This window comes from Petaurus breviceps, unplaced genomic scaffold, assembly GCF_028583685.1.
Source record: "Petaurus breviceps papuanus isolate PSGF00001 unplaced genomic scaffold, PetGlider_PUasm1.0 64, whole genome shotgun sequence".
NCBI classification, from domain to species: domain Eukaryota; kingdom Metazoa; phylum Chordata; class Mammalia; order Diprotodontia; family Petauridae; genus Petaurus; species Petaurus breviceps.
In genome coordinates, this window is record NW_027186428.1 from 248,792 (window position 1) to 276,712 (window position 27,921).

Below are 27,921 nucleotides of genomic sequence, written 5' to 3' on the forward strand. Positions count from 1 at the left end.
GTAGGTGATTCTTGGTTTTACTCCTAGCTCCTTTGACATCCCGAAAATCATATTCCAAGCCCTGCAGTCCCTTAATGTAGAAGTTGCTAGATCTTGGGTTATCCTGATTATGTTTCCACAGCACTCAAATTGTTTCTTTCTGGCTGCTTAAATATTTTCTCCTTGACCTGGGCACTCTTGAATTTTGACTATAATATTCCTAGGAGTTTTCCTTTTGGGCTCTCTTTCAGGAGGCGATTGGTGGATTTTTTTCAATTTCTAGTTTACTCTCAGGTTCTAGAATATCAGTGCAGTTTTCCTTGATAATATCTTGAAAGATGTCTGGCTTTTATTTTGATCATGACTTTCAGGTAGTTCAATAAGTTTTAAATTATCTCTCCTGGATCTGTTTTCCAGGTCAGTTGTTTTTCCAATGAAATATTTCACATTGTTTTCTATTTTTTCATTCCTTTGGGTTTGGTTTTTATAATGTCTTGATTTCTCATAAAGTCATTAGCTTCCATGTGTGCCACTCTGATTTTGAAGGAATTATTTTTCTGTGAGCTTTTGGACCTCTTTTGCCATTTGTGTTAGTTTTTTTAAGGTGTTATTTTTTGGGGTCTCCTTTAGCAAGCTGTTGACTTGTTTACGATTTTCTTGCATCGCTCTCATTTCTCTTCCCAATCTTTCCTCTACTTCCCTTACTTGATTTTCTAAATCCTTTTTGAGCTTTTCCATGACCTGCAACCAATTAATATTTTTCTTGGAGGCTTTGGATATAGGAGCTTTGATTTGTTGTCATCTGGTTGTATGTTTTGATCTTCCTTGTCACCAAAGTAAGATTCTATAGTCTGATTTTTCCCCCCACTGTTTGCTTATTTTCTCAGCTAATTACTTGACTTTTTAGTTCTTTGTCAAGGTAGAACTCTGCTTCCAATGTGGGGGACGGGGTGTTTACTGTCTCAAGTTTCAGGGGTTTTGTGCAGCTATATTCAGAGATACTAACAGGGACCTGTAAATTTTCAGCTTTTCCAAGGTGGTATGATCAAAGGAGAGGTATTTACTCCTCTTCTGGCCTGTGCTCTGGTCTTTGATTTACCTCAAGCACTCTTTTCTGTCTTGGAACTTGTGAAGAGGATTCCTTCTCCACAGCCACCATAAACTCTGCCATGCCAGCGCTCCTCCTCACCCTAGGACCACCACCCAGGACTGTGACCTAGATCAAAGCATGGACAAAGCAAGAGAATCCTGCCTCAGTGCCAGCAAAGAAATGCCTGCAATTCCCCTCTGATCAGCAGCTCAGTCCCCCCACCGTCTATGGATCAAGAGCCCTGGAGGCAGCCACTGCAACTGGCAGCGCTGCCCCCGGAGGATTGGGCCAGACTATGCTCCTCTCTCACATAGATCTGACAGATCTGCTACTGACCTTCCAAGTTGTTTTTGGTGTTGAAGCTGTCTTTTGGGGTTGAGAAGTCTGGAAACCACTGTAGCTGCCAGTGATTCAGTCTTCTGAGGCATGCTCCAGCCCCATCTGTGTTGGCATGGCCCAAGCTGGACTGTGCTTCTCTCCTCACCAGGTGCAACAGACCTTTCCTGTCAACCTTCCGGGTTGTCTTGGGCTGGAAATTTGTTTCACTCTGTCATTTTGTGGGTTCTGCTGCTCTAGAATTTATTTAGTCATTTTTATAAGTATTTGGAGGGGTTTGGGGGAGAGCTCAAGCAAATCCCTACTTTTACTCCACCATCTTAAAACTATTATTATATATGAGTATTGTTCCATTAGAAATTAATATGAATGTTTATATTATGTGTAATATTTATATTTCATATGTATTTATTTGTCTTGGAGTTCCTCAGTGACAGAGCTGGCTCAGATTTTGGTAGGTTCTGAAAGAAAGTGTGGGAGAGAAGAGACATTTCATACCAAACTGAAGGTCTACAGAGCCATTGTGCTGACTTCATTGTTGTATGCCTGTGAAACCTGGACAGTTGACTAGTACCATGCTAGAAAATTGGAACTCCTTCCATTTGAATTGTCTTAGAAATATTCTGAAGATTACCTGGCAAGATAAGGAACCAGACACTGAGACCCTCTCTCCAGCTGAACTTCCAAGCATTCAAATTCTACTGCAAGAAAGTGCAACTTTGATGGGCTGGCCATGTAGCCTTAATGCTACATGTACTATTTTATGGAGAACTAGCACAAGGCAGGTTCACATGGAGGTCAGAACAATCAGCATAAGGACACTCTCATGGTCTCTTTGAAGAACTTTAGTATTAATTGTGAGACATGGAAGACTCTAGCACAGGACTACCCAGCATAGAGTGCCTGCATTGAAGAAGGCACTGTGCTCTGTGAGCAAAGTGGAATCGAGGTAGCACAAAGGAAATGTGAGATGTGCAAATCTAAAGACATCTCCATCCCAAATGTTCAGATGGACTATTTGTGCCTAACCTGTGGTAGAACCTTTTGATCTTGTATTGGACTGATCAGCCACAGTGAAACACGCTGTACCTTGCTCTCAAATCATGATGTCATTGGTTCTCTTTGAGTACAAAGGACGAACAACATTTATATGTAGAGATGTATCTATGCATATTTATTTTGAAGTTTATTATCCAGCTTTAGGTAACTGAATTATATGTGGTATGCGATGTGGGTCTCATTTGTTTTCATTTGTGTTGGTGCCAAAATGCTGAAACAAGAAAAAGATGTGATTAACAGTAGTTAATACCAAAATTCATGATTCAGACTAAAAGAACACAAAGCAAGCTTTTAATATATATTTTTTTAATAAATTAAGAGATATCAGTATGATATCTTTAAAAAGTACATTTGTCTGCAAGACCAATTTATGCTCAATAAATACTTGTTAATCCATCCTAAAGACCTTCAAGAAAGAACAGTCTGTAAATTGTCATTTTCTACTAAATGAATCTCGCATCCCAAATGTCTTTGGGGTACATAAACAAGTATTCAATGAATATACTATATTCTGAGTTTTTTTACAAATGTTTTCCTGATCCCTTTTACAAATGTAGTAATGGTCAACTGTTATCTAATTTCATGAAGGCTTACCAGCTCCTTTTTAGATAGGGTAAGAGTATTCTTTCAATGTTGACTAAGCCTGGATGCAAACCAGTCTGGTGCATTAGCTTTGTTTAATCAGGACACAGAAAGGATACTGGACCAACCATCTACTGGTCAGAAGCCCGAGGGAGGAGCTGCTGACTCCTTATGTCCTGGCTTTTGTACTTGAATCTTCAGGAAGTAACATCAGTGGCTCAAGCCTTGGCCAGTTAAGACTCATGGATGATTTCAATACCTTTTAAGAACAAATTATCTTCGTGTTTGTGGTAGAGACTGTTCCTTCTACCATGTATAACTTTTCTCTTTCAAAACATAAGAATAGTATTGCCCTTTACCTTCTCCCACAAAATAGAGGTTGTTAGTATGCAAAGACCAGCCTGTGGGGGTTACAGATAATTGAAAATAGTTGGTGGTTTGCTCAGAATTGTTCTTGTTGCCTCACCAATGCTCAAATTCCATAAAGATTAGAATGAGAAAGTAAATTTAAAAAGCAATTTAGAGGTTGAGAACATAGTGTCTGTCCTCAAGAAATTTATAATCTGGATGGAGAAAAGAACATGGGTAACAATATATGTTACAAGTTTGACAGAGTTCATAAAAGAAGTCAGACAGTGTGGCTTGAGTGATTTATAATTCTAGGAAGGTTTCCTTCCTTAAGGAAGGTTTCATGAAGTATTTATTATTTCTGAACTGGACCTTGAAATAAGAGAAGCGTTAGTGTTGTTGAATGGAATTATATTGAAAGGTGATCTGTATGTTGTCTTTCAGTTTAACAGATAAATTGAAATTTTCTTCCTTTGGTGATATCTGCTATCTGCTCTCACACAACTGAAATTGTGAGAAGACAGAATGGACACTTAAGTGATTTATGATCTATTGATGATGTTCATCAGATGGGGCAGTTTGCAGTCTATGCATATATTTCATTCTGTGCAATTCTTGGCCCTCCCCATAAATTTTATACAGGAGACCCACGCATTGTGCTAAGGGGCTTCCTTTTGAAAATCTCTTGACATTACTTGGGTTTTAATGGAACTTTGGACTATCCATCTCTTTTGAGTTTCAGTCTTTCACCAGCAACTGCCTTTTGAAGATTTTTAATTGTACATCCTATAAGCATCTCAAACTACATCTCTTTCCTTTCAAACCAACAACTTATTTGAACATCCTTATCTTTTTCAAGGACACTACCTATTCTTTCAGTTACCCAGGTTTGTAACCTTCAACTCCTTAGTTCCTGTCCCATTTAACCAGTCTGGTGTTTAGTTTTGTTTATACCTCCACACTTGTGGCATCTGTCTACTTTTCTCCAAAACCCTGGTTCAGAATTTCATTATCTTTTACTTGGACTCTTGCAGTATCCTAATTGATCACCCTGTTTCAACTCTCACCCGACTTCCATCCATTCTCCATACAATGGCTAAAGTGACTTCCTAAAACACATGACTGACTGACTATGTCACTCCATATTCAGTAAATTCCATCAGCTCCCTATTAATTCTGGAACAATATAAACTCCCTGACATTTAAAGCTCTTTATAACTTGACCCTAACATTTTTTTTCTTATTTCATAAGGGCTCTCTCCACCCCTGTTTCACTCTACTTCCAAAATAATTTTCTGGACTAATTTTCTTCCTTATTGACAACTGTCTTGCCACCCTAGACAAATCAACAATTCAGAACTCTCTTCTCTTGATTGGTGACTCTGCCTGACACGTTTTCAGAAGGGGTCCCAGCCAAGTTTCACTCCACTCTCTTCAGTTTTCCTTCTCCTCTCCAAACTGCTTTATTTCTGTTTGTTTACTCTTCTTTTCCCCTTCTCTCTTTATCCACTTGTCTTTATGTGTTGTCTTTCCCCACTAAAATATAAGGTCCTTAGAGGGGGGAGTCTTTGCTATATTTGATCACAAATGCCTGAAAGTGTTTAATAAATGCTCTTTGTAATCCATACCTTTGCACTGGCCTCCTTCATGACTGAAATACACTCTAACCTCCATTTCTGGTTGTATACCCCTTTTATAATGCTTGTACTTCATAGTTCTTCATTGATAATGTTTTGCAGCTTGTTTACCTATGATGTATCTTTATTTTGTATCCTGTAATTGTTTCCCAACTTAAAATGATGAACTTTTTTTTTTTCAGGGAAAAGAGATTATGATCATTCAAAGTATGTTGCATCTCTCATTTTTTTAGGTCCAGTTTATTTTTCATCTGTAGCATCTTTTTGAGGGGGTATGTGTGTGTGTGTGTGTGTAGGTTATCCCTTTAACTACTTGGCATAGTTTGGTCAATCAGTATTGTTCATCTACTTGACTTTTCCTGTGTAGATAGTTAGAACAAACATTTGATTGCTTATAGATCATATTTAAGAGGCTCTGCAATGTTCTAGAGCTTGATGGAATCAGTGTTTAAGCACCTGCTGTGCTAGGTGCTGGAGATACATGGAGCTCATATTCTAATGTGGAAACAAGTACATATATGAGTATATATTAATAAATGAAAGTAAACATAAGGTAGGGAGCGGAGAGCATTATCAGTTAGGGAAATGAGGAAAGGCTTTATGTTTAGGTTGGTGTTTGAGTTCTGTCTTAGAAGAGAGAGGGATTCTGTGGGGTATAAGTGAAGAAGGAATATGTTCCAAAAGGATAGGGATGGAAGATGGAATGCCATGTGTCAGGAAGAGAAAGGCCAATTTAGCTGTATCACAGTGTGGGAGGTATATAATGTCATCTGCAAATAGGATTATCTGGAAAACATAATCTACAGGGATTCTTCTTCCATTTGGATTCTATACTGGATGCCCTCCATGACAGTGGCAAACACTGGTGAATATATATATTTCCTTTTTTGTACCTCACTTGATACTAGTTGTGGAACAAAGTTATTTTGGTATCTTTAAAGGAATTTTACATAATTTTAAGATGCATATAAAACATTTTGTTGAAGGAGAACCTTTTAAGATAGCATTTTGCTATCTTAAAATGTGCTTTTGTACTTAAATAGTACACGTGTAAATATAGAATCTCCGTATTTTCCATACCTTTTACTCAGCTTATGACTATAAGGATGTAGTAGTTTGCTATGAAATGTTTGTTTCTAAATGCCTGGTGTTTCTTATACTGTTATCAAGAATGTTTTCAGAACATGTGTGGGTTACTCCGGAGACTTATAGTGAAGTGGTGATATGGGGTGATAATTGTTGATATTTTATTTTTTTTATTAGTAACTATGTAATTTTTTTTTCCTAAGCATCTGATATTCTTCCATTTCCCAGATAATCCTGAGACTAAGTCTCTCAGAACTCCTCAAAATTTCATTACCCAGACACCAGGCCTTCTTATTGCATATTTGGTTGGGTGCAGCTGTTCTTCCTGTTTTTGTTTTCTTTTAATGCTATTTCTTAATCTCATGCAGCATATCAGAGACTCAGATTTTAGAGTTCAAAAATGTTATTGATAGAGTAGATAATTTGTTACAAAAGTCTTGACTCATCTTACTCTTTTTATTATTTTTTTCTTTCTTTCATATCATGTTTCCGGTTTCATCTTGAAATGCTTCGGGGATGATTGACTTAATTCAGATTCTCATCATTTTCTGGTTTTTTTTCCCACTGCTTGTCATTTTATGAGGTGATACTTCTCATAATCTCCCATTGCCCTCAGATGAGTTTATATTTTGAACTAGTGTTGCTTTTGGCTGCCTTTTCTTTTTACTTTCTAAGTGGGAAGTTTCTTACTATGTTGACCAATTTACATCATTTAAACTTCCTTAGGAAAGAATAATAGTCTATGTCAATATTTGTTCTTGTATCTGTTTCTCCAGTATCAACAACTTGTTTAAACAGATTGTGTTGGAGTTGTTGCAGATTGAGTACTGATATTGACCTTTAAAGTCATTGGTCTGACTGTCAGAAACTTCTGATTCAGAAATGACCCCCCTTATCAATAACCTGACATTTCTTGTTAAGATGTAGTTAGTTTCCTTTGTTGTGATTGTTGCTTGCCCTAACACCTGCTATTTGTCTTGAAGAAGGTATGAAAACATCTGTGTAGCCTATAAATCTTTGAACTCTTCCATTTCTTCTGAGCCTTATTTTCCCATTCATATTTTACTCTCATCCCCAGACTTGCTTTTGCTTTGAAGTTACTGAGTAATTTGGACAGTCTTAAGTTTCTCAAAGAAATTCTCCCTTTACCCACTTCCAGCCCCCCTTCCTCCCCCCCAGTCTTTGCAATTGATTTTGGCACTTAAACAACAGTTACCTTCATGGTAGTCTTACTACTTGTGCTCATTGAGTTCACTATAAAGTTGGCTCTGCCATTTTCTTTATTTGCCTTTCCAAGGAGAACCTAGAAATGGTCTTACCATCTAGCAGCAACTTACTTTAATCTTTTGGTTTCATTTATTCTGAAAATGTCAAGGTAGTAGATATAATTCAGTTCCTCTAGGAATATGTTATATCCTAGGTCTTCATATTGAAGGCAAGGATAGGGAAAATCAGTTTGGAATTGGGAAAATTAATTTAAATGTCTGTACCTTTTGATCTGTAGAATTTATTGCTAGCATATGCTCTAAGGAGATCATTGATAAAAAAAGAAGGCTCCATATACACTAACAAATGTGTAGAAGTCAGTTAGCATTTGTTAAGTACTGACTATGTGCTACATAATGTACTAAGTGTTGGGAGTACTATGGTGAATGAAAATTTCCAAGAGACCCCAGAGTTTCTGGGTACGTTGTAATTGATCTTATTAATTATAACCAGTAAATAATAAAATGAGCTCATTTGTTCTTCTCAGTGAGCAAAGAGGCCTAACCTGTGGAACCTTCAATACTTATAAAGCTTTTGAAAAGGTGTACCTAAGGGAGGAAATGAACTTTGATTGGTTAACAGGTAATGAAAGAATGAATATTATAATGAGATGTGGGCTTAATCTAATGAGGGTCTTGGGGAGGGACTTGATCATTCAGTCTTGGTCAAAGAGACTTATCTATATCTATACCACTCTGCCTCTGGTAATCTAGACAAAAGGAGGAATCCTATCTGACTCAAACACAATGGACTGGAATCCACCAATTCACCTAAACTAGAATTTCTTTACCTTTTGATCCTATCTAAGTTTTGGGGCCCAAGATTTCACTCATTATCAGCCTTACACTGCAAGCCTTCTTGAATAGCCAGCAGGGTTTGATTTCTGAATGAAGAAATAGAAGGGGGGAAAAAACCTTAGTCCTAATTCGATAATTGGTTATTAATATAAGAGAAATAATCATTTCTCTCAATACAAAGAAAGGCGGACAGTTTGTGCCCTTGAGAAGCTCTCTTTCTAATGCTGGAGACAGCATGCAAATATGTATAAACAAGCTATCCACAGTATTAATTAATTCTTTTTTTTGGTATTAATTCTTATTCTTATCTTACACTAGATAACGAGTTCAGTGCTGGATATGTTGAGTTTAAGATGTCTTTTGGACATCTGGTTTGGGAACTCTGAGCACTTGTAGGGGTAGCAACTGGAAATGAAGAAGATGCCCATTAAATTGGAGAATGACTAAACAAAGAAGGGGCAGGGTTCTTAAATTTAGAGTACTCACATTTAGATTAGTGTTTATAGATCATCTACATCTAAAAACTTTGGTTTAAAACCTTTTGGCCCTATTGCTCTTGTACCACTTTGAATGTAGATATGGAAGGAAGCTTCACAGGCCTGGAGATTTCCTTTCCTAAGATTTGCTTTCTTCACCATCTTTGCTAGAAAGACAAATAACAATCATCTTGTTTTATTGAGTATGGGAAAGGAGGAAAAAACCATTAAAGGGAAAACAAAACAACAGCTTCCATTAGAGAAAAACACAAAAGCAAAGCTATAACAGGGAGCTGGGTGGGCAAGTAGAACCAAAGAAAGTCAGAGTATGGGAGGGTAGACACTATTGGAGTTGAAAAGGTTTTCTAATAATGGAAGGAAACAGTGAAAACAGAAATCCAGAAACTAAGTAATCATAAAGTAGTTTAGACATAGCTTTATCTTGTGTTGAGATAACTTTTCTAGGTGCTTAACTCCTAAGTGAACAGGTTTAGTCTGACAGTTTTACTTTCCATTCCCTAAGCATATTGAGTTGTAAGCAAGCTCTTTGAGGGCAAGAATTATCTTTCCTTTTATATTTGTCTGTCACATGGTTGGCCCTTAGTAAGCACTTAATACATTTTTTTTTTCATTCATTCATACATTCAAGTGTGATAAAATGTCAACCTGGAATTTAAAATATTCTATCAGCCATCTGCTTAATGAATAAAGCACCATGTAGAAGTTGCTTATGTTTAGTAAAGAATTAACTCTCCCTGCCTTGAACACTGTGGCCTTTAAGTATGCTGCCACTTTTATAATCTCTGCCTACTCACTGCATCTGCTGCTGCCCTTCTTGCTGCCATTGGTCAAACAGCAAATACATAGTAGGGCAGTCCTGTTTCTGGCCTGTCGGCTCTGGATCACTTAAGGGAGAATATTGTTGATTTTTAACAACTGTTTTTCATAAAAGAATTTTGTTTTATGAGAAGTGTTATCTTTGTTTCAAGTCTAAAGCAATTTTAGTATTGTATTCAGCATCAGAGTATGCTGAATAACTTGGTTTTTACTTTAAGAAAGTAATTTAGAAAAATATTGAGAAGTAGAAGTTAAAATGTTTCTAGAGAATATTTCCCAGATTTGTTCTTGCCTTGTCATTTTGCTTTTAGGCAGTTATTGGATTGAATTTGGAATTAAACCCACCTAAGCTTTGTAACAAAGACATACTTCCTGTGTTTTGAGATGGCAGTACTTCCCATGTTTGTAAAAGTCTATATGTTAATCCAGATTTTATCTTTGATTTGGGGTGTGACAATGGGAATATACTCTTTTACGTCCTCTAAGACAAAATAATGCCTTTCACATCATAATGGTTACATATATTTTCTGTAGTGGTTGTGTTTTTGTCACAATAAACCGTATAGAGGAAGTAAGGCAAGTATTGTTATTCCCATTTTATAGGTGAGTATCCAAAGTCTTAGGGAACTTGTGACTTCTCTGTGGTCACAAAGTATTAGACTAAAGATAGTAAGTTTGAGAATAAATATTTGAAGAACAAATTGACCTTTTTCTTCCCTTGTGTGTAAAATGTATATTTGCGTGTGTCATAAAATTCTAGGATTAAAAATAGGTAGATGAATGACCAATCCATTTCAGAGGGAGGAATCTTTTCTTTGAAATTGTTAGAATTTTAAATTTATTATTATAACATTTTATATCTGTAATAGTTATTTGTTTGTAAATAAATTTAAATGATTTTGCTTCATTTAATAAATTCTTTTCATTTATTAGAAGGAATATCTAACAATGCTTAAGAATTCTCACTGTGAAAGTCTTCCTTAAATCAAAATCCAAATGCTATAATTTAAACCTACTACATCTTGTATTTTAGTGATTGTGAAAAACATTTAGTCACTACTTTGTTTACCTTCAGAGGATGGGCAGGTGCATTGTGGCATGTAATTATCTGAGCACAAGCATCTGGATCCAGAGCTACTGCTACCTTTATTATGCTACTTCATTAATTTAGACCTCTTTGAATTTTTCCTTCCTTCAGCTGTTCCTTTTTGTTTAGATTGGATAAACTGCTTGTAAAGGCTGTGAGAGCTGCATATATTTTGAAAGAAAAGATGTAGATCATTTGTAATGTTTGATGGCCGTTTCAGAGCTACACTGTCTTCTTGGGGTCTTGGGGTGTGTAATCAATATATGATAGAGGGGACCTCTAATAGCCACTAACTCTTCTGGTAATCAAGTGGGAAGGAGTGATCCAACCAGATGAAACCTGAAAAGAATCTCTAAGGATTAGTGAAATACTGGACAAGAAACTGAAGAATATGGGGATACTTATGTTATCTTTATGATTCTGGATCATTGAAATAAGAAAATCATATTTTGTAAGTTAATTCGGTCTCTTATGAGAACTTGTCCCCTTGATGACCCCTTAAAAAACAAGCCGACCTTGCACTTTGAAGCAGCAAACAACTTTAGGCCAGAGCCGGGAACTAGTCACTCCCGAGAATAGAATGTACTCGGAGAGGACTTGACTGCTCCCCTCCGTGTGCTTGCTGGTCTTATCAGTAACCAGTCTGTTCTGCTTTCAAGGTTGCAACATTTGCTAACGACCACCAGACTGTTCCTGTTCCAAATTGTCAAAACATGAATGAAATATGAAAAACAGAAAACACGTAAACGATGAGTCTGCTAACTATAGTTGGCTGCGTGCCTTCTTTGTTCTCAGCCCTTAAAAACCCTAGCCCGAGACCCAAAGATTTGAGTCTCATCCGTGGGAATGACGATTCACCTGGGATTTTCCCACTCGGGTCTCAGGCTGGAGAAACGGGACTCCCTCAGCAAACTGACGAGAGACAGTGCTCCCCCGATGTGGTGATGTTTTCTTTTTCCTTTTCCTCTATCCTAATTATTATAATCATTGTATTTTTAGTATTGCTTTAATTGTGCTAGGAATATTGTATTGCTGATGCCGATTTAAGCTTCCTTGCTTCTTTGTTCAATAAAACTCCTCCCTCTCTTAAGACTGTGTCGTTTGTGGGAGCGAATCCGAATCTCGAAATTCACATGATAATCATATGAGAATTGAACGGATGACTAAGAAAATAGTGTGAAAGGACAAAATTTGACTTTCTGGAATATTATAGTGTATTGGTAGGGTTTCTGGCCAGGGGTAGATTGTATCTAATGCAGGTTGGATCTAAGATGAAATTGGGTTTGGTTTTGTTTTTTAAGTCTACACATATACAGGATCACACTAAACCTGTATTTGTGCAGACTTTCTTATTTCTGTTTTTTAAATTACATATAAAAATATATTTTAAATCAGCAAAAATCTGCTTCCCGCCCCAAATTGAGAATGAAAGGAAAATCATACTGCTCTCACCAACATGTATTGTCAAGCAAAACAGATTTCCACACAGGCCATGTCCAAAAAAAAGTTTCACTCTGTACTTAGTCCTTCACCTCTCTATCTGGAGGTGGTTAGCATATTTCATCATTAATTCTCTAGAGTTGTAGATGGGATTATACCGATGATTGCAGTTCCTAATTCTTTCAAACTTGTTTGTCTTTACCATATTATTGTCATTGTATAAGTTGTTCTTCTGGTTCTATTCACTTTGCATCAATTCAGACAAGTTTCCCTAGGTTTCTCTGAAACCCTTTCCTTCATAATTTTTTAGAGCATAATAGTAATCCATCATATTTCTATACCATAACTTGATCAGCCTTTCCCCACTTTATTGGCACCCCATCAGATTCTTTGCCATCTCAAAAAGGGCTAGAAATATTTTTGGACATTCTTAAAGTCTGTTTTGCTTAAGATTAATCCCACCTTTAGACTACCCTCCTATTGAATCCTCCCTTTGCCATTTTTTGTCAAGATATATTTTTACCTAGTTAAATGTGTATATTCTGACCTCCTTTGACCTGTTCAAATGAGAGTGAGGTTCAAGTGTCAGCCCACTCTCTCATCACTCTCCCCTTCTTTGTATAGCTCCTCACTGGTGCACCTTGATTATGTTGGTTTATTTTCCCTAACCTTTTCCTTTTCTTCTCCCTTTTTCCTACATCCCACTTTATTTTCTCTTCTTTTTCCATTTTCCTCTTAAGATCATCAAGATATAATAGAATCTTGTCAACATGCCTTCCTATTAGATTCCCTCTATGACCCAGATGATAGAGTTCATTGGGTACACATGTATCATCCCCCCTATATTTGAATGTAAGCAGTTAATCTGTATTTAGTCTTTTATTATTATTCATACATGTTTACCTTTTTATGTTTCTCTTAAATCCTTTGTTTTTACACAGCTCTGGTCTTTTCTTCAGAAATGCTTGGAAGTCCACTATTTCATTAAATATCCATTTTTTTCCCTTTTAGGATTATATTCCATTTTACCAAGTAAGTTATTCTTGACTGTAAGCCTTTGTCAGAATTCAAGCTCTTCTCATCTTAGAGAGGCTGCTAAATCGTGTATGATCCTAATGTGGCTCCTTGGTATTTGAATTCTTTCATTCTGGCTATTTGGCATTATTTTTTCTTTGACCTGTAAACTCAAAAATTTTGGCTATAATGTTCCTAGAAATTGCATTCAGCAGTTTCTTTAAGAAGGTGACTGATGGACTATTTTTTTTCCATTTTACTCTCTGGCTCTGAAAGCTCTGAGCAGTTTTCTTTGATATTTCTTGAAGTGTGATGTCTAGACTCTTGTTTTGGTCATGATATTTAGGTAGTCTGATGGTTCCTTTTTTTTTGCTTTTTTGGAGGGTAAGTGGGGTTAAGTGACTTGCCCAAGGTCACACAGCTAGTATTTGTGTTAAGTGTCTGAGGCCGGATTTGAACTCAGGTCCTCCTGACTCCAGGGCCAACGTTCTATTCACTGCACCACCTGGCTGCCCCAGTCTATTGGTTCTTAAATTTTTTTCCTTGATGTTTTCTCAAGGCCAATTGTTTTAGTTATGATTATGATTATTATTATTATGTTTTTATTATATATTTATTATACCTTACATAGAGACAGCTAGGTGGCACAGTGGATAGAGCTTTGGGCCTGAAGTCAGGAAGTCCTGAGTTCAAATCCAGCCTCAGATACTCACTAGTTAAGTGACCCTGTGCAAGTCACTTAACCTCTGCTTCAGTTTCTTCAACTGTATATTGGGGGTTCTAATAACATCTAACTCACAGAGTTGTTTTAAAGATCAAAAGAAATAATGTTTGTAAAGTACTTCCTTAGCACAATGCCTGGCACATAGCTTAAGAAATTCTTATTCCCTCTCTTTCTTACATTTTTCTGTTATTTTTTTTTCAGCCTTTCAGCTTTGTTTTGTTATTTCTTGTTTCGTGGAGTCTTTGGCTTCCTTTTGGTTCCTTCTAATTTTCAGGGAGTTTATTGCTTGGGCAAGGTTTTATACCTCTTAGGCCAAAGTGTTAATTCCTTTCTGATTCTTTTCCATTTTTTTCCTCTGGTGCACCCATTTCATTGAAAAAACATTTTAAAATCTTTTTATACTCTTCATTTCTTCCAGGAATTCTAGTTGAATTTATACTCGTGTTGTGGTTTTTTTTGAGGCTTGCTTATAGATGTTTTGGGGTCATTTTCTTTTTCTGGATTTGTGTCTTGAGAATCCCTGTGTCATCATAATATAGTCTTTCGTGGTGAAATTATTTTTTTGTTTGTCTGTTCTTCAGACTTGATGTCAGGGTCAGGCTCTGTGCACTTCTAGGGGGAATGCCTGTATTGGTCCTGTTGCTGCTTACTTAGGATATTGAATATTGTATTATTTCATCTCAGGGACAGCTGAAGCTGGGGCCCTGCCAGTCTTTAGCCCTCTCAAAGTAATCTGATCCAGGGTAAAGTCTCCCCTGGTTTGAATTTGCAAGTTCCTGACCTGGGTTTGGGTCTGAGCAAGAGTAGACTGTTGTTGGACTCATCCACTATCAGTCCCCTGAGTACCTCTGTTGGTTCAGCGTGACAGAGCTGCAGGCTTTCTGTGGGTCTGGGATTGTTGTCCTGATTATTCCTCTGCAGATTTGAGAGCCATGCTGCTACTGCTTGTTTCTGAGCTTGCTCCTTTTTTTGCCCAGGGCCTCCTTAACAAGAACACATACAGAACCCCATGTCAGTTCACTCTGAATATGGAACCCAGAATTATGTAGTGGGTAAAAAAAAGTTCTACTTGGTCCCTATCTCCATCAAGAAGCCCTAATACGGATCCAGGACCTTCTCTTGCCCTTGGGTGCACCTTTTCGCTGGGTATTGGAGTCTTCCACATGGGTATACCTGATCAGACACATACCTCTCTGTCTTCATATGCCTTCCTGAGCTGGAAAAGTGATTCATTGTTACTTTGTCTTGGATTTTTCCATCATGATTTGGTCTGGTGAATTTTCTAGATGCATTTCTCTTTGTTTTTGTTTTAGGGGAAGCTCACTGTACTGCTTACTCCTCTACTGTCTTGGCTCCATCTCCCTATATATACTTTTGCATGACGACAAAACATTTTATTTTTGCAAAAGTTTATGACAGAGACCTGAGGTTTTTAGTGGACTGCCAGACCAACATGAAACAGTACTGTAAATTGGCAGCCAAAAAATCTTAACATGATTTTAGGCTGCATTAAGGGAAAGTATAGCATTCAGAAATAAGAAAATTATGTACTGTACTCTCCCTTGACCAAACCATATCTAGAATATTGTGTTTACTTTTAAGTTCTACATTTTAGAAATCACATTGATGATTGGAGTGGGGTGGGGGATGTAGTTGGTGTCCACAACAACCAGGATGATCTAGTACCTCCAGTTTATACTGTATTTGTTAAAGGAGGTGGGATGGTTGGAAAAGAGACTTAGAGGGAACATGGTTTTATATTGTTTGAAGGGTCACCCCATTGAAGAGAAATTAGACTTGTTTTGCTTGATCTCAAGGCCGAAATAAGAACAATTGCAGAGAGTCAAATTTAGGGTTAATACAGGTAAAAATTTCCCAGCCATTACAGATGTACAAATTATAATGACCTATTTTAAGAGTTAGAGTTCACCCTTGATGGTGATCTTTAACTGAAGCAAAACATTTTAAGGATGTTGTAGAGGGAACTCTTGTTCTGGTGTAGGTTGGACTTCATGTTGACAGCATTTGGAGGGTCCCTTTCAAATCATATTCTTTTATTCTCTGATAAAAGGAATTGAAGCTGTGATTTGAGATAAAGTTAATGGGTCATGCTCCCTTCAAATATTTGAAGAGTTGACATGTAGAAGAAGGTTTAGATTTCACTTGCTAGAAGAGGGTAGAACCAGCACTAGCTAGTGGAAATGAGTCAAGAGGAATGCATATTTAGCTTGAAATAACCTAACGTAGTGTCCAGAAATGGACTGGGCTTGCCTCGGGAGACACTTCCCTGCCATTTCAAACAAAGTCTTTAAGGAGAGCCAGATAACCGCTTATTGAGGATGTTTTAGAAATAAATTGGATTTAATATATTCTGAGGTATCTTTTCCAGCTTGTAAGAATGTATCATTATAGGGTTTCTTTTGAAAGACAGAAAGGAAACAGTTCCTGCTCAAAAGAACTTTCAGTTTACTGGGAAGGAATATAACATGTACGTTAAAAAAAAAATATATATATATATATATATATATATAGTACGTAAAAAAAAATACAACAAAGTATAAAATAATGGGGGCCAAGAGAGGCCATGGTAGGCCAACAAGACCAGCTAAGTGATAAAGAACTCTTTGAGGGAGAAAAAAAGAAAAGAGAATACTAGCAGTTGACCACATCAGAGAAGACTAAAAGATGTAAGTAGGACCTGAGCTTTTTTTGAAAGGTAGAGGTGAGCAGGGAGTACATTCCAGGCCCAAGGGACAGTCTGTACAAAAATATATGACTGCAGAATATGGCTCATAGAGTTGGAGTAAAGCTAGTAGTCTAATTTGACTGGAACATCAAATGTTTGAAGGAGAGTAATGTTAGATAAGGCTGGAATGGGACATTGTGCACGCCCTTAAGTGCCAGGCTAAGGTATTTGTTTTTATGCTTAAAGGCAATAGTAAACCAGTGAAAGTTTTTGAGCAAAGGAGTGAGATGGCCACACCTGATGTTTTAGCTGCCATGTGAAAAGTAGATTGGAGAAGGAAGGTAGTGAAGGGAGATCAGCTATGAGGCTTTTATAATTTTCCAGGTGAATGGTGGCCATATGAGCAGCAGAAAGTAGACAAACTTTTAACAGAACAATTTTTCCTCAGTAATATTGTTTACCTCTGGGTTGCCTTTTTTAAAAATTATTTTTAATTTATGGAATAAAGCAAGAATTTCCATAACATAGTACAATAAAAAAGATGTTTTGTACATGAAACTGCAAATCTACTTTGCACAACTTCCTATTCTTTTCAAATATACAACAAAATGGTCATGTAAATCCCCCCCCGCCCCAAGTTGGCTCCCCTTAGGCCCCAACAGGCATATATATGGAAAATTATTCTTCACATCTGTTTATCAGTTCTTTCTCTGTATATACGTAGCATCTTTCTTCATATATCTTTTATAGCTAATTTGGGCATTTATAATAGACTAAATAACTTACTAACCCAAAGTTGTTCTTAAAACAACATTGCTGTTACTGTATGCAATATTTTCTTGGTTCTGCTCATTTCACTCTTCATTGTTTTGTTCAAGTCTTCCCATGTTTTTCTAAAATCATTGAGCTCATCATTTCTTATAGTACAGTAGTATTCCATCACAAAACCACAACTTGTTCAGCCATTCCCCTGGGCATCCCTGCAATTTCTAGTTCTTTGCTGCCACATAGAGAACTGCTATAAACATTTTAGAACATATAAATTCTTTTCCTTTTTTCCTAATCATCTTTGGAAATAGACCAATTGCTGGGTCAAAGGGTATAGGTTGTGTAGTTTAATCACTCTTTGGGCATAATTCCTGATTGCTCTCCAAAATGGTTAGATTATTTTACAATTCCACCAACAATGAATTAGTGTATCAATTTTTCCACATCCTCTCCAACATTGGTCACTATCTCCTTTTATCATTTTAGGCAATTTGGTAGATGTAAAATGGTATCTCAAAGTTGTTTGAATCTGCGTTTCTCTAATCAGTAATAATTCACAGCATTTTTTTTTAAATTTGACTATAAGTTGTTTTGATTTCTTCGTTGGAAAACTGCCTGTTCATATCCTTTGACCGTTATCAATCAGAGAATGACTCATATTAAAGATTTTACAAACTTCTTTATATATTTTAGATATAAGGCTTTTATCTGATAAACTGTCTATAAAAATTGCTTTTTGTATGAAGTCTAAATATGATCTTAATCCTTAATCTAACCTTGTTTCTTATTGTAGCCAAACTAATGGTATTTGTAGTCTCTTGCACTTTCCTGTTGCCGTTTCTTTTTCAATTTTTTTAACATTTAATTTTATTTTTTTTCTCAAAGTAAAAAAATTAACATTTTTAAAAATTTTGAGTTCCAAATCCTCTCCCTCCTCTCCTCCCTCTTTGAGAAGGCAAGCAATTTGATATAGATTATACCTGTGTGGTTTGGCAAAACATTTCCAATATTAGTCATGTTGCAAAAGGAAATGGAGACAATAAGAAAAAGAAAATAAAAGGTATGCTTTAGTTTGTATTTAGACTCCATCAATGCTTTCACTGGAGGTGGATAGCATTTTTTATCATGTGTCTTTCAGAATTGTCTTAGATTATTGTATTGCTGAGAAATCACTAAGTCATTCACAGTTGGTTATTGTACAGTATTGCTGTTGTTGTGTACAGTGTTCTGGTTCTATAATATTCACTTTGCATAAGTTCATGTAAGTCTTCCTATATTTTTCAGAAAGCATTCTATTAGTAATTTCTTATAGCACAATAGTATTCTATCATAATACTGTACCACAAGTTGTTCAGTCCCCTCAATTGAAGAGTATCCCCTCAGTTTCCAATTCTTTGCCAACACAAAAAGAACTGCTATAAATACTTGTGACTTTTTCCTTTTTCTTTGATCTCTTTGGGATATAGACCTCGTACTGGTATTCCTGGTTCAAAAGGTGATAGCTCTTTGGGCATAGTCAGAATTGTTATCCAGAATGGTTGGATTAGTTCACAACTCCACCAGTAGTGTATTAAGTGTCCCAATTTTCCCACATCACCTCCAACATTTGTCATTTTCCTTTTCTGTCATATTAGCCAATCTGATAGGTGTGAAGTGGGTACCTCAGAGTTAATGTTTTAATTTGCATTTTTTTTTTTTTTTAAAGCAATTGTGGTTAAGTAACTTGCCCAAGGTTATACAGCCAGTTATTTTGTGTGGGTGTTAAGTGTCTGAGGGAAGAACTGATCCCGGGTCCTCTGAACTCTGGGGCTGGTGCTCTTACTGCGCCATCTAGCCCCCCAGTTTGCATTTTTCTTATAAATAATTATTTAAAACATTTTCATATGAATATAGATAGCTTTGCTTTCATCTAAAAACTGCTTGTTCATACCCTTTGATTATCACTTGAAGAATGACTCATTCATATAGAATTGACCCAGTTCTCTATATATTTGAGAAATGAGGCCTTGTATCGGCAATGCCATATTCACAATGCCTATAGAGATTACAAATATGCTGATATAATTATCCATTACAAAATACGTCATGTTTGCCATATGAGGAAATAAACTAGAAAATTTATTAAGATACCAAAAGACTGAGTCCCAAAACCAGAAAGTGAAAGCCATCAGAGTAGTTATGATATTGGCACAGGTAGATAAAGTAGAAAGTACCCACATTTTCAAGCCTTTAAAACAGAACAGGCTACCTCAGGCAAAGGTCCTCCTCTCCCCACTCACAGCAACCACCCAGCGCCCTGGAAGCGGGCTCCCAGCAGCTCTGGCCCCTGGCAGTCCTCAGCAGGAGTCCTTAGCAGAAAGTCCTTAGCAGTCCTAACTCAAAAAGGGCTTCACGCTGCCGCTGCCTCTGCTGCTGCCGCCGCCGCCGTTGCCACCACCGCCAGCCACCGCAGGAACACTAGCTTGGCTTCCGCTTCCTCTTGCTCCGCCCCTTCCTGCTACATCAGCAAGTCCAACGGGGCATGGAAGATCTTTAAATCCCATAACCCTTACAGGCCTTTAACAGAGAAACTTAAATGTCAAAATTTTTTCTTTGCTTCCTGGTTTCCTTCTAATCTTGGCTGCATTGGTTTTGTTTGTGCAAAACCTTTTTAATTTAATGTAATAAAAATTGTCCATTTTACATCCTGTGCTGCTCTGTCTCTTCTTTAGTCATAAATTCTTCCTTTATCCATATATTTGACAGTTAAAATTACCATTCCTTTTCATGAGCCTTTTCTTCTACCTGAGATGTCCTGTTGCCTAGTTCAAAATTCACCTTTCATAATTAAGCTAACATAATGATCACCTTCATATTCTTTCTTCTCTTCTCTCAAACCATGCAATTTCTTCTTGTTTTCCCACTAACACAGTAGCAGGGCTTTCCAAACTTTAGATCATGAGACCCTCTTGGACTAAGCAATCGCTAAAATGATTTCGTATTTTATAGTAAAACTCCCAAATAAATATATGCACTTTAATTTTCAGTGAAAGCAAATTTTAGATTGAAGTTGTCAGAGACAAAACAGATAAATCTTTCCAATTGACAATGAATGCAGCACAGCTATTGTTTAATAAAATATGATACAAACACATCAAGCTTGAATCATCACCACTGTAAGTCAACATAGACTCATGACACAGACAGTTGTGTTGCAGTGAAGCATGTAAACTTGAAGTTAAGCAACCTGTATGTAAAAGGTTAAAAAAAAAGTACCATGATACCCATTATATTTCTCAGTATCATTCCTTTTGATGAGTACAGAATAAAAAACTGATTTCCAAAAAAATTTCAACTTTTAAAAATTAAAATTATTTTTTTCAAATTTCAGATATTCAAAAAGGAATAAAATTCTTTATTAAAATTATTCATTTTCCGCCAGATTTTGAGTTACAAATTTTCTCCCCATTTTTCCCCTACCCACTGCCCCCAAATAGCAGTCCCACAGGATATCCCCTCCTCCAATCTGCTCTTTCCTATATTTTCTCCCATACCCCTTTCTACTTTTCCAGTAGGGCATGGTGGATCTCTATGCCCCAATTACATGTAAAATAGTATTAATAATAGTATATACATATATATATATATATATATATATATATTTTAAACATTTGATTTTAAAACTTTGAATTCCAGATTCATTTCCTTCCTCCCTTGTCACCCACCCTTATTGGGAAGATAAGCAGTTCAGTATAGGTTGTACATGTGTAGCTAATGCAAAACATTAACATAGTAAATACATTGTAAAAGACTGACTATATTTACCTCCATCCTATACCACCTCCCACTTGTTCTATTCTCTACTTGGATCCCATACATTTTCAAAAGTGGGTGCTTCCAACTTCCCTCTCCCCCCCCCCCCCCCCCCCCCCTTCCTTCATCCCCCTCCCCTCCCCTTCCCCCCCCTTCACCTGTAGGGTGAGATACCCTATTTAGTGTGTATCTCATTCCCTCCCCAAATCAAATTCAATGAGAATAAGGTTGACCCATTCCCTTTTGCCTTCCAGTTCTTCCCCTTCATTGTAACCGTTTTCCCTTGCCTCTTCTATATGAGATAGTTTACCCCATTCTGTCTCTCCCCATCTCCTCTCATTATATTCCTCTCTCACCTCTTAATTTCCCCTTTTAAGTATCATCTCTTCCTATTTAATTGGTCCTGTGCCCTCTATCTATGTATACCTGAAAACATATATACACACATTCACATATGTATTCATTCATATGCCCATATCCCCTCATATAAAGACATATATTTCTATTCCCTTCAACTATTTTCATACTGAGAAAAGTTTCATCAGTTACAATTATCGTGTTTCCATGTAGAAATGTTAATAGTTCAACTTTGATAAGTTTCTTATGATTTCTTTTCCCTGTTTACCTTCTCATGCTTCTTGTATCTGAATGTCAGATTTTCTCTTCAACTCTGGTTTCTTCATCAAGAATGCTTGAAAGTCCTCTATTCCACTGAATGAACATATTTTCCCCTGAAACATGACACTCAGTTTTGATGGGTAGGTGATTCTTGGTTTTAATCCCAGCTCCTCTGCCCTCCGGAATATCCTGTTCCAAGCCCTTCGATCCCTCAGTGTCGAAGCTGCCAGATCCTGGGTTATCCTGATTGTGTTTCCACAATATTCAAATTGTTGCTTCCTGGCTGTAATATTCTCTCCTTGATCTGGGAATTCCAGAACCTGGCTATAATATTGCTAGGAGTTTTCTTTTTGGGATCTTTTTCAGAAGGTCATCGGTGGATTCTTTTCAACCTCTATTTTGACTTCTGGTTCTAAAACATCAGGGCAGTTTCCTTGAGAATTTCTTGGAGGATGATTTCTAGGTTCCTTCTTTAATCATGGCTTTCAGGTAGTTCAATAATTTTTAAATGATCTCTCCTGGATTTATTTTCCAGGTCAATGGTTTTTAAAATGAGATATTTCACATTGCCTTCTATTCTTTCATTTGTTGGGATCTGTTTAACAGCATCTTGATTTCTCATAAAGTCATTAGCTTCAGTTTGCTCCAATCTAATTCTGAAGGAATGATTCTCCTCAGTGAGCTTTTGAGATTCTTTTTCCATCTGGCAAATTTGGCTTTTTAAGGCATTCTTCTCTTCATTGCCTTTTTGAGCCTCTTTTGCCATTTGAGTTAGTCTATTTTTTAAGGTATGATTTTCCTCAGTCAGGCTGTTGACTCTCATTTCATAATTTGCTTGCATTGTTCTCATTTCTCTTCCCGATTTTTCCTCCACTTCTCTTATCTGCTTCTTAAGGTCCTCTATGGCCTGTAACCAGCTCGTATTTTCCTTTGAAGCTTTTGGTGCAGGAGTTCTGACTTCACTGTCTTCCTCCTGTTCCATGCTTTGCTCCTTTTTGTGCCCAGAATAGGAGTCTAATATTGGAATCTTCTGTTTGCTTTGTTTCCTTTGCCTGGTCATGTTGTCACTCATTTACTTGAAGTTTGGGCTTTGTGCCACAGTAGGACTCTGCTACCAGACAGGGGAGCTTCGTAGCAAACTCTGGGGTTTTCTCAGCTGCCAGAGGTGTTAGTTGGGTGCCCTCTCTGAAGCCTCCACACGCTCTGGCAAGCTCCACCCTAGACTGCAATCCAGATCCAAGCAGGTTAAAGCAAGAGCAATTACCCCTCAGACTGGTGCTTGTTCCCCCTACACTCTGCAGGCCAGGAGCTGAAGCTGCCATGTGGCACTGGCTGGCTGTGCCAGCGCCTCAGCAGCTTCTCACCCTGGGGTCAAAAGCCTCACACTCCCACTTACTGGTCCCAAAGTCCAGACTGCACTGACCTCTCACTTTGTCCTTCACATCTATGTGTTGATAAATCTGGAAACCGCCACAGCTGCTGCTGATCTGGAGTCCTTCTGGCTAGGGGCTGGTCAGGCCCGCCCTGGGCTAAAGCCACAGTGTGGGGCTGGGCTCAGCTCCCAGAGTGCTGGGCTGGCCAATTCCTGCCGGGCTGTCCTCAGCGGGAGGTTAGCTTCTCTGTGTCATTTTGTGGGTTCTGCAGCTCCAAGGTTTGTTTAGAGCCCCCTTTTTACATGGATTGGGGGAAGGTGGAAGCAGAAGCAGCAGGGAGGTCCTGCTTCTACTCTGCCATCTTGGCTCTGCCTCATCCCAGTATTATTGTGAGGATCAAATGAGATTAATTGTAAAGTGCTTAGGGCAGTGGTTGGCACATATAGGGACTATATAAATAGTAACTATTTAAAAAAAGATATTACATAGAGGTCAGATTGATTTGAGCTATAACTTTTTAAAAATTTATTTACTTTTAGTTTTCAGCATTCAATTCCACAAGCTTTGGAGTTTCTCCACCTCCTTCTACCCTTCCCAAGACAGCATGCACTCTGAACATATTTTTACTTTAGTCATGTTGTAGAGAAGAATCAAAACCAATGGGATGAACCACAAGAAAGAAAAAACAAAAAAAGAGAACAAAGAGTATGCTTCGGTCTGCATTCAGACTCCATAGTTCCTTCTCTGGATATGGCTAACACTTTCCATCATCAGCCTTTTGGAGTGGTCTTAGAACCTTGCATTGCTGAGGAGAATTAAGTTTGTCAAAGTCAGTCTTCACACAGTATGACTATAGCCATGTACAGTGTTCTTCTGGTTCTGCTCACCTTTCTCAGAATCAGTTCATTTAAGTCTTTCCAGGTTTTTGTGAGTCTGCCTTGAACTATAATTCTTAAAAGAAGAGTAAGACTGTTAGAAAAGGAAGGGACCTCAGAGATCATTTAGTCAGCCCCTCTCATTTCATAAATGAAAGAATTTTGGACCTAGAGAAAAATGAAAATGACTGGTATAAAAAGTTTTTATTAGGGCTGGTATCTACTTTTCCATATTCTTGGTCCAGTGGCCTTCCACTGTACTTAGACTACTTAACTCTGAGATGGGCTTCTAATCTAATTTAGTTTTCCAGTAAGTCAGAAACATGTATATTCTGTGAAGGAAGCTTATGATCATGTTTTCTTTTCAGTGTCAACTTTTTTTATCAGTTTGTATACATAAGCTCTTAGCATTTAGTGATACAGTTCTTAGTTTAAAAAAATTATTATGAATTAGAAAATCATCAACAAACATGAACATTTCTGTATACAAAGGAGACCAGGAAAAAGGATTCTATGTGAAAACACATATCTATTGCATATAGCTTGTTTTAAAAAAAAAAAAATTTTAACATGATGGTACCAATATCTTATCTATATCTTATGTTTATCTATATCCATGTCTATATCTGTATCTATATCCAGTTCTGAGCTTCTACACTTTTCTGTGTATGTTTAAATGATACTATTTTTCTTTTGGCATCACTGTCACACTGTTCATGGTCCTTGCCTACGTAGTCAGCATTTTGGGGTTTAATAAAACACACTGTGCTACTATATTTAATTGATTCTGGGTCTTGAATAATGAGTCCATTGCATTGATTAACTTTCTTGTTTTGGGGGGGGGGGTTGTTTTTTTTTTTTTTCCAAAAGCAAGTTGTTTTGATGATTATTGCTTTGTAGTATGGTTTGAGATCTTGTCTGGATAGGCCCTTGTCCTGTCTACTTCTTTTCATGATTTCCTTTGAGATTTTTTACCTTTTGTTCCTCCTAATGAATTATATTATTTAGTTAGTTCTGAAAGATAATCTTTTGGTAGTTTGGCTATGTCATTGAATCTATAAAATAATATCAGTTGTATTTTCATTTATATTTATTGCCACAGCCTAATTATGACCGATTAATATATGTCCAAATAATTGAGTCTGCTATTTCTGAAAAGATGATTTTTTAAAAAATAAGTTCATAATATTTCTTGTGTGTGCTTTTTAAACAACAACAAAATTGCCAACGTGCTTTTCACAAAAGAACCTGTAAATAATTTTCTTAGCGTTGTCTTACTTTTTACTGAACTTTGTTTTTCATTGGAAAAAGTACAGGATTTGTACTTTTAAATATTCAACAATTTTAGTTATTACATTGTCCCAGGCCCTTCTCCTTTTGAGAATCTGCTCAGTGCCACTTAGGGCGTGATCCAGAGCCCTGCAGATTGGAAAATGGTGTTGATTTAATAGATTGCCATTCTGATTACATGTAATGGTCTTGACAGTAAGCATTCTTTCTCCATTTGGCTTTTCAATTCTGTGGATTTTTAGGCTGATCTTCAAGTGACTGTGACTCTCACTTAAGAGATCCTCAGTTCAATTTGCACACTATCATCCACCAACAGTAAAATTTGAAGAATCTGATCTATATATGGTAGGAATTCTTAAAGCCAGTTCTGTGAACTTTTGTTTTCTGCCATTTTTTTTTACCAGTGTGAACTTTGGCAAGTCGCTTAACCTTTTGAAGTTTCAATTTTTCCATCTGTAAAAGAAGGAATGTGGACTAGATGACTTCTCAGATTCTGTCCAACTCAGTAAAACTATAACATATAGTTGTTGTTATTGTATAAGATGTTGTTGCCTTTGGCTACCATGTTTCCCTCCTTGGCAAGGAAATTGAATGTTTGCTAGGCTCTTTTTACCTCATCATTGTGACAATCTGAATGGATATTATGAAGGTTAATACTCACACTTTTATTCATTTCCCACTTTTCAGTGACAGCTTCTACCTTGAATAAGTCTAGATATAATTGTAAGCATACTCAGTAGCTTATTTATCCTTTCTAATTTGCTGTTCATTTGCTTTAATGACTTCATAGTCCAACTGCACACTGGCAGGTAATTTAGAAATTAATCCTACATTAATAATATTTTCCTATATGTTAAGATATCATCATTTTAATTTTTGTGATGTTTCATGTTCACCATGTCTGTTGCATTCTGACTGTATTCATGATATACAAGTATGAGATTGCTGAAAAATCTCTGCTCTTCTTATTTAATCTTGACTCAGTTTCCAACTTTTTTTTCCTGTCATGCTACTCTGAGATCACCTTTGCATTAAAGTAACCAAGAATCAGGCATATAAATCATTTATTACTTTAAAGAACTGTATGTTGTTGTTACTATCATCTGCAACATAGGAATTGATTGGGATTGGAGGTTTTTGTAGAGGATTTCTATAAATGACTCATCTTCCTCTACAACAGCTATAATTGTCTTTATGTTTGTCTTTTTACTTTCTTCATCATAAGCATTGCAAGGTAAGATGCTAGTATGTCCAGTGAACTGTTTCTTGTTGCCATTGGTGCCATTACAAAACCAACTCTCACAGCTCCATATTTGAACTTTCCTACTGCAACTTCATTTTATTTTTAGGTTTAATTTATGGGTCATTATTGATATGGTTCATTTCTTCTAATGGTATGTCAGCTGGTTTATAGAATCAACAATTAAATTAATGTTCATCGGCAATCTAAAAACTATGTGATACTTGGTTCCCTGTGTTATGTTTTCTGTTTTACCTCCACTATGATCACAAAAGTCAAAGGGGGCCAGAGACATCTGATGGTTCAGTTGTGTTTTGTTTCATGGGGTTCTTTAGCCAAAAAATTCATCATTAGTCACCAACCTGTGCATAGATGATCCACTTACTTAGAGGTAGTATTTAACCAGTGGATAAAATTTGTCACTTATACTTGGGTTTAAGAGCTTGGTATAAATGTGTCAGAACTTGTGTTCTACTAGTAATCCTCTTAAATCCTCTTCCCCTATAGAATGTAAACTCCTTGAAATCAAGGTGTCTTCCTTTTTGTATTTATCTTTCTTAAGCTCATAGAAAGTATTTAATAAATACTTTTTCTTTCATTCACTCAAGAACAAAGGGTTTATACCATAATGAGAGATCACAGTAAGATGTTTGTGAAGGGTTACCACTATATAGCTCTTTTCATTATTTCCTCATTTGAGAATAATTTCATTTTAGATTTTGCCAGAACAATATCCTATGGAATAGAATTATTAATTCTTATAGGGAAGAAAAGAACAATCCTATTTTAGCAGCACCCAACTTCATACGAGGCAGTTGTGTAGTCTAGTCGATAGAATACTGGATTTGGAGTCATAGAGACATAAGTTCAAGTCCTTCTTCAGACACTTAGTTAACAGTGTAATCTTTTTTTTTTTTTAAGTAATCGGGGTTAAGTAACTTACTCAAGGTTACGTGACCAGTTATTTCTGGGTGTGGTGCTAAGTATCTGAGCCCAGATTTGATCCCCAGGTCATCCCAACACTGGAGCAGGTGTTCTTACTCACTGAGCCACCTGTTTTTATCCCTAACAGTGTAATCTTGAATAAGTCATTTAACCCCTCTCAGCCTAAGTTTCTTCATCCTTAAGATGTAAATAATAGTAGCACCTACTTCAGTGTAGTCATGGAGATAAAATTTGAAATGTTTTGTAAACTTTAAAGCACAATATAAATGCGAGCTATCATTAAATAAGTATCTAATAAATACTAACTGAATTGTACTAGATTCTTCAAGATCTCTGAAAGTCCTGATAGTTTTAACACTGTCTGATTCCATGAAAGGTCTGGAGCATGTCCTACAAATATGTCCTACAAATCCTTTTATATATTTAACAGCAGTTTAAATTTTGAAAAATAATATTTACATGTGAAAAACTGTATTGAATGTAGTTTAGTTATTTTAGAGAATTATTTAAATGTAAGGAAATATGTCAGTTCAAGCATTGGGTTAGAATTCATTGCCTGGTAAATAAACTTCATTT

At 36.7% G+C, this 27,921-nt stretch overlaps 1 protein-coding gene across 9 annotated transcripts in view; it reads left to right on the forward strand.

Moving 5' to 3' along the window:
* Window positions 1-27,921, forward strand: part of WDR20 (WD repeat domain 20) — a 99,441-nt gene that overhangs the window by 24,885 nt on the left and 46,635 nt on the right. The window contains exon 1 of one of the 9 annotated variants that reach the window (XM_069103727.1): window positions 11,325-11,521. The exons of the other annotated variants lie outside the window; for them this stretch is intronic. Within the exon in view, the coding sequence (XP_068959828.1) occupies window positions 11,330-11,521 (192 nt within the window). The 5' untranslated portion in view covers window positions 11,325-11,329. Of the gene's footprint in view, window positions 1-11,324; window positions 11,522-27,921 lie in introns of those variants that run through there. 9 annotated transcript variants of the gene reach the window in all.